Source organism: Salmo trutta, chromosome 15 (assembly GCF_901001165.1).
Source record: "Salmo trutta chromosome 15, fSalTru1.1, whole genome shotgun sequence".
NCBI lineage: Eukaryota > Metazoa > Chordata > Actinopteri > Salmoniformes > Salmonidae > Salmo > Salmo trutta.
Genome location: NC_042971.1, coordinates 60,839,472 through 60,853,678, shown reverse-complemented (window position 1 = coordinate 60,853,678; position 14,207 = coordinate 60,839,472). Strand labels below are relative to the sequence as shown.

The 14,207-nt window shown below is 43.5% G+C and overlaps 1 protein-coding gene across 5 annotated transcripts in view; it reads right to left on the bottom strand.

Moving 5' to 3' along the window:
* ptpn13 (protein tyrosine phosphatase non-receptor type 13) overlaps positions 1-14,207 on the bottom strand; it is a 149,915-nt gene that overhangs the window by 64,294 nt on the left and 71,414 nt on the right. For all 5 annotated transcript variants that reach the window (XM_029692418.1, XM_029692414.1, XM_029692417.1 and 2 more), the window contains 2 exons: positions 2,207-2,299; positions 1,112-1,208 (listed from right to left, as the gene is read on the bottom strand). In XM_029692418.1, coding sequence (XP_029548278.1) covers positions 1,112-1,208; positions 2,207-2,299 — 190 coding nt within the window. The remainder of the gene's footprint in view (positions 1-1,111; positions 1,209-2,206; positions 2,300-14,207) is intronic.

Below are 14,207 nucleotides of genomic sequence, written 5' to 3'. Positions count from 1 at the left end.
GCTTTGTGCACAGGGCATTGTCATACTGAAAACAGGAAAGGGCCTTCCCCAAAACAGTTGCCACAAAGTTGGAAGCACAGAATTGTCTACAATGTCCTTCACTGGAACGAAGGGGCCTGGCCCGAATCACAAAAAACAGCCCCACACCATTATTCCTCCACCAAACTTTACAGTTGACACTATGCATTGGGGCAGGTAGCGTACTCCTGGCATCAACCGAACCCTGATTCCTCCATCGGACTGCCAGATGGTGAAGCGTGATTCATCACTCCAGCCAACGCTTGAAATTGCGCATGGTGATCTTAGGCTTGTGTGCAGTTGCTCAGCCATGGAAACCCATTTCATTAAGCTCCCGACAAACAGTTCTTGTGCTGACGTTGCTTCCAGAGGCAGTTTGGAACACAGTAGTGAGTGTTGCAACAGAGGACAGACGATTTTAATGCGTTTCAGCACTCGGCAGTCACGTTCTGTGAGCTTGTGTGGCCTACCACTTCACGGCTGAGCTGTTGTTGCTCCTAAACGTTTCTACTTCACAATAACAGCACTTACAGTTGACCAGAAATTTGATAAACTGACTTGTTGGAAAGGTGGCATCCTATGACGGTGCCACGTTGAAAGTCAGAGCTCTTCAGTAAGGCCATTCTACTGCCAATGTTTTGTCTATGGAGGGTGCATGGCTGTGTGCTCGATTTCATACACCTGTCAGCAACAGGTGTGGCTGAAATAGACATATCCACTAATTTGAAGGGGTGTCCACATACTGCTGGATATATAATCTAAATGCTATAGAGCAGGGTGTGCACACACAAACACACGTTTCTATAGCAGGACTCAGACATTTGACTGGACACTAGGAATGTGAGACGGGAGAGAGTGCAGTCGGGTGAAGGGTTGTTTTCATTAAGGCACACCATAGCACAACCTTTTTTTTGTTTTAAACATTGTGTAATGAAAAACGAAAAAGGAGCCTTTGCTATTGGACATGTTCAGATGGTACCTCCCTGTTTCGGACTGTTTTCTTCCATTGCGTATCCTATTGAACAAAGCCCAGGTGAATCTTCTGGGAACGGACATACCTGCATCTCAGGTGTAATTCTTAGCAGGGATGTACCTGTGTCTGTGTGCGTTGTGGCTGGTGAGAGACATGCCGTGATGGTCTGAGAGAGCCAACTGGGAGCTGTAACGCCTCGCTTCCTCTGGTTTCTTAACTGAAACAGAAGAAATAAAATATATCAAGTTACATCACATGATCTACAGCATGCGCCGACGGGCAGCAGGCGCCGAGGGGCAGCAGGCTCCGAGGGGAGTTGGTCGAGTAGTGACGGTGAAAGTGGAACAGACAAATCAGAAGAATCACACATTCATAGAACTAGGCAACGGTTAACAGCAGCTTCGTGTGTCAGTGAGGTTGCTGGGAGTGCAGTTAAGCTGTATATAATTTCCTTTCCAAGATGAGGGGGACGTGAAGTGGATAGCAGTACAGAAGTAAAAATACTTTAAAGTACTACTTTTGTCATTTTGGGGGGGTATCTGTATTTTAATTTATATTTTTGACAACATTTACTTCACTACATTCCTAAAGAAAATGATGTACTTTTTACTCCATACATTTTCTCTGACATCCAAAAGTACTCATTACATTTTAAATGTTTAGCAGGACAGAAAATGGTCCAATTCACGCACTTATCAAGAGAACATCCCTGGTTATCTCTACTGCCTCTGATCTGGCGGACTCACTAAACACAAATGCTAGGTTTGTAAATTGTGTTGGAGCGTACCCGTGGCGATCTGTAAATGTAAAAACACAAACAATTCTACCATCTGGTTTCCTTAATATAAGGAATTTGAAATAATTTACTTTTAATTTGACATTTTTTCAATTACATTTCCATTTGATACTTAATACTATTTAAAACCAAATACTTTTAGACTTTTACTGAAGTAGTATTTCACTGGGTGACTTTCACTTGAGTCATTTCCTATTAAAAAGGTATCTTTACTTTCACTCAAGTATGACAATTGGGTACTTTTTCCACCCCTGGTGGATAGTCAGCTCTGGCTTTAAGATACATGACTCATAACGAATCTACATTCAACGGCACATTTTCCTCTTTCGCTGTGGAATTCTGAAACACCATTGTGTGTAACGAACATGCAGTTTCTGTATTTTAAAGATTAAAAAGGACTGGCTTGAATGATATGCTACCTTGTCTGTAGTCAGTGTCGGAGGATGCAACAGAGGGGCTCTCACTGGACGAGCTGTAGTCACTGTGGTACCTCCGATGGGAGTGGAGAGGATCTGAAAGATAGACATATTAAAATCTGAGTTATTATAATGGATCTCTATGCTGTGAAAGACAGACATCTACTCAGACAGTAGAGAAGCTGCAGTGTGTCAAATAGACAGAGTGTATAAAACATTAAGACACCTGCTCTTTCCATGACAGACTGACCAGGTGAAAGCTACGATCCCTTATTGATGGCACATGTTAAATCCACTTCAAAATCAGTAAAGATGAAGAGACAGGTTAAAGAAGGATTTTTAAGCCTTGAGACAATTGAGACATGGATTGTGTATGTGTGCCATTCAGAGGGTGAATGGACAAGACAAAAGATTTAATGGGGCAAGCCGAAAGTGCCTTTGAGCGGGGTATGGTAGTAGGTGCCAGGCGCACCAGTTTGAGTGTGTCAAGAACTGCAAAGCTGCTGGGTTTTCATGCTCAACAGTTTCCAGTGTATCAAGAATGATCCACTACCCAAAGGACATCCAGCCAATTTGACAACTGTGGGAAGCACTGGAGTCAATTTGCTTCCCGATAGAACGCTTTCGAGAACTTGTAGTCCATGGCCTGACAAATGAAGGCTGTTTGAGGGCAAAAATAGGGTGCAACTCAATATTAGGGAGGGTGTTCCTAATGTTTTGTAGACTCAGTGAATTTTCATGAGAGAACAGTCACTGCATCATAGTCACATTTTGCTTTCACAGCTCCAACACATCCGTAGACACAGCATCACTGTGAGTTATGGCTATAAATCATGCAAAGTAGGTTTTTCATTTTGACACAGAAAAACTAGTTTGATCCAAGATGCCATATTTTATGTCCATGACCCAAATACATTTAAATTAATAAATTTTAAGAGAATTTGACTGATTAGCAGTGAAGACGTTCTAACTCAGGGGAAATGGAGTCCACACGTGGTGGTGAGAATGAGGCTCTGGTTAAAAGTAGTGCACTATGTAGGGAATAGGGTTCCAAAGGGCTCTGGTCTAAAGTAGTGCACTATATAGGGAATAGGGTTCTATAGGACTCTGGTCTAAAGTAGTGCACTATATAGGGAATAGGGTTCCATCTGGGACACAGCCTGAGAACTCAGAGCAGCGGTTCCTTTTCAACTGCTGGGGGAATTTGATTCTCCAAAATCGTTTGTGAACAAACACATTAAACCTGTTGAGACAACAGTAAGAAATACAAATAACTCATGCCAGGCAAGTAAACAAACATGGAAAGATGTCATGAAAAGTCTCTATAATCAGATAGAAAATATCATAAATATAGGTGAAGCCAGCTAGCTTACGCTGCAAAGTGTTGTGAATATTCTCTGGTCTTAACAGCCTCGGACAGGGAAAGAGGCAGGGCTGTGTGTGAGGAGCACTGACTAGATGGAATAGAGGCAGGGCTGTGTGTGAGGAGATCTGACTAGATGGAATAGAGGCAGGGAAAGAGGCAGGGCTGTGTGTGAGGAGCACTGACTAGATGGAATAGAGGCAGGGCTGTGTGTGAGGAGCGCTGACTAGATGGAATAGAGGCAGGGCTGTGTGTGAGGAGCACTGATTAGATGGATTAGAGGCAGGGAAAGAGGCAGGGCTGTGTGTGAGGAGATCTGACTAGATGGATTAGAGACAGGGTTGGCTGGCTGTGTGTGAGGAGCACTGATTAGATGGATTAGAGGCAGGGAAAGAGGCAGGGCTGTGTGTGAGGAGATCTGACTAGATGGATTAGAGTCAGGGTTGGCTGGCTGTGTGTGAGGAGCGCTGACTAGATGGATTAGAGGCAGGGTTGCTGGCTGTGTGAGAGGAGATCTGACTAGATGGATTGAGACAGGGTTGGCTGGCTGTGTGAGAGGAGATCTGACTAGATGGATTAGAGGCAGGGTTGGCTGGCTGTGTGAGGAGATCTGACTAGATGGATTAGAGGCAGGGTTGGCTGGCTGTGTGAGAGGAGATCTGACTAGATGGATTAGAGGCAGGGTGGCTGGCTGTGTGAGAGGAGATCTGACTAGATGGATTAGAGGCAGGGTTGACTGGCTGAGTGAGAGGAGATCTGACTAGATGGTTAGAGGGCAGAGTTGGCTGGCTGAGTGAGATATCTGACTAGATGGATTAGAGTCAGGGTTGGCTGGCTGTGTGAGAGGAGATCTGACTAGATGGATTAGAGGCAGGGTTGGCTGGCTGAGTGAGAGATATGACTAGATGGATTAGAGTTCAGGGTTGGCTGGCTGTGTGAGAGGAGATCTGACTAGATGGATTAGAGGCAGGGTTGGCTGGCTGAGTGAGAGGAGATCTGACTAGATGGATTAGAGGCAGGGTTGGCTGGCTGAGTGAGAGGAGATCTGACTAGATGGATTAGAGGCAGGGTTGGCTGGCTGTGTGAGAGGAGATCTGACTAGATGGATTAGAGGCAGGGTTGGCTGGCTGAGTGAGAGGAGATCTGACTAGATGGATTAGAGGCAGGGTTGGCTGGCTGTGTGAGTGGAGATCTGACTAGACTCCATGGGTGAGTCAGAACTCTTCAATGAGACAATGCTAAAATATCAATCTATTGGTGAGTCAGTGCCATATTTTCCATTTGTGACAAAATCAAAATGAAAGAAAAGTGATCTTGCAAATTCATCAGGCTACGGGTGTAAAAGAGGCTTTTTAGTAATGCTGTCTTTATTTTATTACTTAACGGTAATACCGTCTTTGGTGCGCTTATCAATGCACAACCACAACTTTAAAATGCATTCTGTCATTCCAAAATGCGGACTGTGATATATTTGAACACGACTATTTATAAACACAAATAAACATTTGAGTAATAAAATATTTTAACCTCCAAGTGGTACGCTACAAAGCAGGTTTAATGAATTAGTCATCTAACTTTGATAAAGAACCAGAAATCACCATTAGCTTTCTCAATCAATCAGAAAAACAAACTTAGATGTGTTTTTGGTTGAGTCAATTAGGCCACGCACATTTGAAGCGCATCTTTAAATATATATCTTTATAAATAAATATATATATATTATTTATTTAAAGATATTTAAAGATATATATATATATATCTTTAAATAAATAAATATATATATAAATATAAATAGATAGATAGATAGATATATATCTATCTATTTGAAGCGCATCTTTAAATATAAATATAAATAGAAAGATAGATATATATATATATATTTAGGTAAGTTAAATAATAATAATAATAATAATAATAATAATAATAAATAATAATTATTATTATTATTATATATATCAGAATATAGCTAGCTAACTCATTGAACCTGCTTTGTTGTATAACTCTCTACTGTGGTAAAACCCATGACGTCAGTCCAACATACCTTCAAGTGTTTACAAAACCAGAAAGTCTTGCTCACCTCCATGCTACTGTACATATTTTAATAACGCAACATTCTTCAGAGATTTCTCATGTGGGCTCGGGGTAAAAAAAAATAAAAAAATAAAACACTTCTCAGTCGAGTAGGTTTCTTGGGCCTATTGGTGTCTTATGTAAACAATGAGCTGAGCAGAGCAGAACAGTAAGACACGTAAAGCAACAGGGATATTGATGCTGAGTGAGTAGGCCACGATCTACCGGTTTACCTATTGACAACAACAAAAATAGTTCCTTCAACTGCGACTCCAGATCTCAGAGAATAAAGCAGATTCACACTGACCCTGACTTACGTCTGTCCCATTGGGAATAAAGATGATTAAGTAAGTAAAAGTTGGAAATAAATCTGACATTGGCTGTGAAGACCTTCCTAAATGCTACAGGGCGGGGTCAAGTGGTGATGGTTTTTTTGTAGGCCTACAGCCAATCAAATGATTCAAGGGACATCTCCCTTTCATGGACACAATTGTAAGCTGAATATATTTTCAGCGTGGTGTGCGCGCGTACATACATTTCCGACAGCAAAGGTACGTCAAATGGAGATTGTCATTCTGCCCACCAGCAGCAGCTCACCAGCTCTGAGGCCATAGCCTAGTGAGTGACGCACTGACTGAGCCAAATGACTCATGAGACAGTGGAAACTACAATCAAAAGATGTGTGTGTGTGTGTGTGTGTGTGTGTGTGTGTGTGTGTGTGTGTGTGTGTTTGAGATGACGGTATGTGTGTGTGTGTGTGAGAGAGGCAGGTTTAGTCTACAGCAGTACCAACACGTCTGTCCCCATCCTGTTTAACACACGTCTGACCCCATCAAATCAAATCAAATGTATTTATAAAGCCCTTCGTATATCAGCTGAAATCTCAAAGTGCTGTACAGAAACCCAGCCTAAAACCCCAAACAGCAAGCAATGCATGTGAAAGAAGCACGGTGGCTAGGAAAACTCCCTAGGAAAAACTCCTAGAAAGGCCACCCCATCCTGTTTAACACACATCTGACCCCATCCTGTTTAAACACACGTCTGACCCCATCCTGTTTAACACACGTCTGACCCCATCCTGTTTAACATGACCTTGTCTTTATTTCCGGCCCCGTTGCTCCACCAACCCTGATAAGGTTCAGTGCCGTGACCACTCTCTTCACGGCTGTGGTATTGAAAAGGGAAGAGATCATTAGTAGTCTCCGTCACGTCGATGAAGAGATAACTTGTTATATCATACAGACTCAGTGTAACGCAGGTTGTGAAGGTGGCCGTCCGTCCATCTGATACACCCCTGTACATGGTTGTTATTTTAATCCCTTCACTATACCTCTGTTCTGAGAGCTGGTGGGAGCGGCCATTTGAAATGCTTTGCTGTCCGTCATACACGTTCGTTCAGACGCTATACACTCTTCACCCTGTTCACCTCCCATTCAGCTGAGTTTCCTAGTCTAAACTAGTGCAAAACGTGCATTTACTTGCCCGATCTCAGCTATCTGCTAGACACGTCTGTGTGGTAATATAGCCCTGCCGCGGTAATATAGCCCGGCCGCGGTAATATAGCCCGGCCGCGGTAATATAGCCCGGCCGCGGTAATATAGCCCGGCCGCGGTAATATAGCTATAAAGAAGAGAGGGTGTGGACAGTGGTTTAAAGGGATGGCCTCCTGATAATGATTTTCAAATGGGAGCTCTATTACTTTAACCAACCATTAACCTTTAATTTAATTCAGACAAAAAAAAAGGTCTGTTTTCACCATTAGACTAACAGCTCTGCTGAGAGAGAGGCGAGAGGAGCAGACAGCAGTAAAGGTGACATGATCCTTCATGCAGTCAGAGTAGCCAGAAAGACTCCCAGAGGACAAGACACACATCTGTATTCTACACAGGTGCTTCCTTCTGCCTCCTCTCACAGTCTGCTGTCAACAAATCAAAACAGAGCCACTGACTCTTCTCTGGGAGAGAAACGGTAACGTGGTAAGGCCATCCAGCCCTGTACTGCCGTAGCCATCGTCACACAGGCTTGTGGAGGGGTGGCAGTCAAGGCCAATAGGATAAAGTGCCGAGGAGGGCCAGGCTCAAACACACAGACACACCCCCAGCTAATCTGGAATGAACATCTCAGCACATTCTCCACGCCAACACACTCCGCAGAGGGAAGGGAGGAAGGAGAACAGGGCAGAGTGGGAAAGAGAGAGACAGTGTGTGTGTGTGTGTGTGTGTGTGTGTGTGTGTGTGTGTGTGTGTGTGTGTGTATTTGGGAAGATGAATAGTTTACTTTGAAGATCTAATCCTCCCAGTGAATCATTTGATAATTGATTCATTAATTTTTTGTCTTTCTATTTTAGAACTGTTTGGATTTTCTGCTTCCAAGGCAATAATCACTAGGGGAAAGAGAAGGAAAGGCCCCACTATGTTTATCTGAGTCACACTAGGGGAAAGAGAAAAAGGCTCCGCTGTGTTTATCTGAGTCACACTAGGGGAAAGAGAAGGAAAGGCTCCGCTGTGTTTATCTGAGTCACACTAGGGGAAGAGAAGGAAAGGCTCCGCTGTGTTTATCTGAGTCACACTAGGGGAAAGAGAAGGCTCCGCTGTGTTTATCTGAGTCACACTAGGGGAAAGAGAAGGAAAGGCTCCGCTGTGTTTATCTGAGTCACACTAGGGGAAAGAGAAGGAAAGGCTCCGCTGTGTTTATCTGAGTCACACTAGGGGAAAGAGAAGGAAAGGCTCCGCTGTGTTTATCTGAGTCACACTAGGGGAAAGAGAAGGAAAGGCCCCACTATGTTTATCTGAGTCACACTAGGGAAAGAGAAGGAAAGGCCCCACTATGTTTATCTGAGTCACACTAGGGGAAAGAGAAAGGCTCCGCTGTGTTTTCTGAGTCACACTAGGGGAAAGAAAGGCCCCGCTGTGTTTATCTGAGTCACACTAGGGGAAAGAGAAGGAAAGGCTCCGCTGTTTTATCTGAGTCACACTAGGGAAGAGACTAGGGAAATTCCACTGCAATTTGTGTCATAAATGTTATCGACACAAAAAGATTCCACAGTGTTTCCATCAGAGTGGTAGTGATTTAAATATATGCTATGAGTTTATTCATTATAACTGGTTGTTTTTCCTTTCAGCCTGTCAATCAAGCAAGACTGATTCAACATTCTGAACACTCTTAGAGCCTCTTCACAGGAACTACACCTTTCCTAAAAAATACCGTCTGCTAAACATATTACTGGAATGTAAACTAGTGGACTTGCTACGTCTCAACCAGTACCTCCAGAGGCAGCGCTCGATACCCGGCATGATAGTTGCCCCCCCGGAAGCACGGCGGTGTAAACAGAATTGTCTCCATTAAGCCAACATCGCTACAGAATAAATGGTCATAGTAGAGCCATGTTTTTGAAACAGCTGAATGTATACACTTGTTTGGAGTTTTTACCTGAAATTGCAGTAACAGCCTGTTACATTCTGAAATTGTCGCAGTAGCATCTGGTTGCACTGAGCCACGTAAAACTATGGAAGTAAAAGTGGTGATTGGAGGGGGGGGGGGATTGTTTTCCTGAGGTCCCAGAGCCGAGGTAGTAGGCTGACCTAACTAACTGCAGCTGTATATGATGTAGTAATACATTATATGGGCTATGATGGAACCAGATTACTTTTCTAAATCTGATCATACGGTTTATAAATAAACTCCTGGCCCTAGGGACGATGAAAACAAACCCTTTACACAGACAATGAGACAACAACTGCGATCGGACAAAAACTAAAAGAGGGCTGAACTGGCTGTATGTAGGGTTGCATCGTGAAGGCCTTCGCATCTGTAATTTAAAAAAATACTCACAGTATTTCATCACCATTGTGTTGATTGATTCATTCCAGTCGATCATCTTGGATTAAAAAGTAGGTAGCCTAACCACCTGAAGTATGAATATAAACCAAATTCTATCAGTCACATTTTCTTCAGAACACAAATAAAATGGTGCCTATTTTAGGTATAAAGACATAGCTTTCCCCTGGACCAGATGGGATCCGAGGCTGCTCTGAGGCTACCTGTGGTTGTCATCGGTAGGCTGCTCTAGGGCCTACCTGTGGTTGTCACGGTAGGGCTGCTCTAGGCTACTGTGGTTGTCATCGGTAGGCTGCTCTAGGCTACCTGCCGGTTGTCATCGGTAGGCTGCTCTAGGCTACCTGTGGTGTTCATCGTAGGCTGCTCTAGCTACCTGGTGGTGTCATCAGTAGCCAGCTCTAGGCTACCTGTGGTTGTCATCAGTAGCCAGCTCTAGGCTACCTGTGGTTGTTATCAGTAGGCTGCTCTAGCTACCTGTGTTGTTATCAGTAGGCTGCTCTAGGCTACCTGTGGCTGTCATCAGTAGGCTGCTCTAGGCTACCTGTGCTTGTCATCAGTAGGCTGCTCTAGCTATCTGCAGCTGTGGTTGTCATCAGTAGGCTGCTCTAGGCTACCTGCAGCTGTGGTTGTTCCCAGTAGGCTGCTCTAGGCTACCTGTGGTTGTCATCAGTAGGCTACTCTAGGCTACCTGTGGTTGTCATCAGTAGGCTGCTCTAGGCTACCTGTGGTTGTCATCAGTAGGCTGCTCTAGGCTACCTTGGTTGTTATCAGAAGGGCTACCTGCAGCTGTGGCAAATCATGAGGCATTTCATAAAAATAAAAACAATGGTGGTGGTATGGGCTTCCATATAAAATAGCTAATCGCAGTGAATTCACTTATACGCAAATTCATCGCAACTTGCTTTTGCCACAATTGAAGGCTTTTGTCTTGAAGCCAAAAGCAAAGTTCTAAAAACCCCCCGATGACTCCTTGCTGTCCCCAGTCCACCTGGTCATGCTGCTGCTCCACTTTCAACTGTTCTGCCTGCGGCTATGGAACCCTGACCTGTTCACTGGACGTGCTACCTTGTCCCAGACCTGCTGTTTTGGACTCTCTCTACCGCACCTGCTGTCTGTAACTCTGATGATCGGCTATGAAAAAGCCAACTGACATTTACTCCTGAGGTGCTGACCTGTTGTACCCTCCTTCCACCACTGATTATATTATCTGACCCTGCTGGTCTCTTCAGAGACGTTCGAACGGGTTCAAGTCCGGGCTTTGGTTGGGACACTCAAGGACATTCAGAGACTAGTCCCGAAGCCACTCCTGCAATCGTCTTAGCTCGATGCTTAGGGTCCTCCTGTTGGAAGGTGAACCTTCACCCCAGTCTGAGGTCCCAATTGCTCTAGAGCAGGTTTTCATCAAGTCTCTTTACTGTGCTCCGTTCATATTTCCTTGCCCTGACTAGTCTCCCAGTCCCTGCTGCAGAAAAACCTTCCCACAGCATGAATACTGCCACACCATTCTTCACTGTAGGGATGGTGCCAGGTTCCTTCAGATGTGATGCTTGGCAATTCAGGCCAAGAGTTCAATCATGGTTTTCATCAGACCAGAGAATTTTGTTTCTCATGGTCAGAGTCTTTAGGTGCCTTTGGCAAACTTCAAAGCAGGCTGTCATGTGCCTTTTACTGAGGAGGGCAGCTTCTGTCCAGCCACTTTACCATAAAGGCCTGATTGGTGGAGTGCTGCAGAGATGGTTGTCTTTCTGGAAGGCTCTGTCAGAGTGACCATTGGGTTCTCGGTCACCCTCCCTGATCAAGGCCCTTCTCTCCCGATTGCTCAGTTTGGCCGAGTGGTCAGCTCTAGGAAGAGTCTTGGTAGTTCCAAACTGCATCCATTTAAGAATGGAGGCCACTGTGTTCTTGGGAACCTTCAATGCTTGCAGTAATTTTTTGGTGCCATTCCCCAGAACTGTGCCTCGACACAATCCTGTCTCGGCGCTTTACGGACAATTGCGTCGACCTCATGGCTTGGGTTTTGCTCTGACATGCACTGTCAACTGTGGGACCTTATATAGACAGGTGTATGCGCGCCTTTCCAAATCATGGCCAATCAATTGAATTTACCACAGGTGGACTCCAATCAAGTTGTAGAAACATCAAGGACGATCAATGGAAACAGGATGCACCTGAGCTCAATTTTGAGTCTCATAGCCAAGGGTCCTGATACTGTGTAGATTGCTGAGGATTTAAACATTTTTATTTAATCAATTTTAGAATAAGGCTGTAACGTAACAAAATGTGGAAAAAGTCAAGTGGTCTGAGTACTTTCCGAAAGGCACTGTATATTTTACTTGCTATATTGTATTTACTTCGCCACCATGGCCTTTTTTGCCTTACCTCCCTTATCTCACCTCATTTGCTCACTTTGTATATAGACTTATATAAAAAATAAAAAGGATAGAGATCAGTCCTTTCGGAAGCCCAGATATTTACTCATAAATCCCATCATTGGATGGGTGTTTGGTTGTTGGGTTTAGGAGGTCGACCGATTAATCGGAATGGCCAATTAATTAGGGCCGATTTCAAGTTTTCATAACAATTGGTTATCAGTATTTTTGGCCACCGATTTGCCGATTAAAAAAAAAAAAAATAATAATAATAATAATATAATAATAATATTTTTAACTAGGCAAGTCAGTTAAGAACACATTCTTATTTTCAATGACGGCCTACCAGGGAACGGTGGGTTTAACTGCCTTGTTCAGGGGCAGAACGACAGATTTTTACCTTGTCAGCTTGGGGATTCAATCTTGCAACCTTACGGTTAACTAGACCAACGCTCTAACCACCTGCTTTACATTGTACTCCACGAGGAGCCTGCCTGTTACGCGAATGCAGTAAGAAGCCAAGGTAAGTTGCTAGCTAGCATTAAACTTATCTTATAAAAAACAATCAATCAATCATAATCACTACTTAACTACACATGGTTGATGATATTACTAGTTTATCTAGCCTGTCCTGTGTTGCATATAATCGATGCGGTGCGCATTCGCGAAAAGGACTGTCGTTGCTCCAACGTGTACCTAACCATAAACCTTAATGTCTTTCTTAAAATCAATACACAAGTATATATTTTAAACCTGCATATTTAGTTAATATTTGCCTGCTAACAGAATTTCTTTTAACTAGGGAAAATGTGTCACTTCTGCAACAGAGTCAGGGTATATGCAGCAGTTTGGGCCACCTGGCTCGTTGCGAACTGTGTGAAGACTATTTCTTCCTAACAAAGACAGCCAACTTCGCCAAACGGGGGATGATTTAACAAAAGCGCATTTGCGACAAAAGCACAATCGTTGCACGACTGTACCTAACCATAAACATCAATGCCTTTCTTAAAATCAATACACAGAAGTATATATTTTTAAACCTGCATATTTAGCGAAAAGAAATCCAGGTTAGCAGGCAATATTAACCAGGTGAAATTGTGTCAGTTCTCTTGCGTTCATTGCACGCAGAGTCAGGGTATATGCAACAGATTGGGCCACCTGGCTCGTTGCGAACTAATTTGCCAGAATTTTACGTAATTATGACATAAATTGAAGGTTGTGCAATGTAACAGGAATATTTAGACTTTAGGGATGCCATCCGTTGGATAAAATATTGAACGGTTCCGTATTTCAACTGAAAAAAAAAAAAAAGTTTTGTTTTCGAGATGATAGTTTCCGGATTCAACCATATTAATGACCTAAGACTCGTATTTCTGTGTTATTATAATTAAGTCTTTGATTTGATATTGATAGAGCAGTCTGACTGAGCGGTGGTAGGCACCAGCAGGCTCGTAAGCATTCATTCAAACAGCACTTTCGTGTGTTTTGCCAGCAGCTATTTGCAATTCTTCAAGCATTGCTCTGTTTATGACTTCAAGCCTATCAACTCCCAAGATTAGGCTGGTGTAACCGATGTGAAATGGCTAGCTAGTTAGCCGGGTGCGCGCTAATAGCGTTTCAAAACGTCACTCGCTCAGACTTGGGAGTAGTTGTTCCTCTTGCTCTGCATGGGTACTTCGAGGGTGGCTGTTGTCGATGTGTTCCTGGTTTGAGCCAGGTAGGAGCGAGGAGAGGGACGGAAGCTATACTGTTACAACTGGCAATACTAAAGTGCCTATATTATATTAGGGACATATCAATGAAGACCAACCTCTTCCAGGGCAATAGGAGACACCATATTTCTCTTTACTCAGGGGGCAGAAGAATCATGTCTAAATCAATTTAGGATGGGGGCGAAACGCTAGTGCCTGGAAATACAATTAAAGTTTGGTACGTGATAGTCCCTTCTACGTCTTTCACTCTTAGTACATTTTTGTTATTTATATCCGGGATCGTTAACCTTGCCATATACATGTTGAATCCACATTAGGAATCTTATCCCAATAGCCAAAAGGGGGAACCATGGGAAGCATTGAACTACAGAAATTCTGCCATGCCACTGTATACATTTTGACAATAGGTATCTGCCGGTTCAAGCAACTGGGATATAATTCCATCTAATGAGGTCGGATTTAATTTATTTGAGCGTTCTGTTAAAGTTTCTGGCAATGGTTTTATCTAAGGAAGGAAATATATCTACTCAAGCATTAAAATGGGAAACGATTGTGATTCCATGAGGAGAGATGGAGTCCTCCATCAGGGTCTTGAAAGGCAGTAAGACGGATTTGGTTAGATGCATTTTATAACTGAGATGAAGCTGATGCAT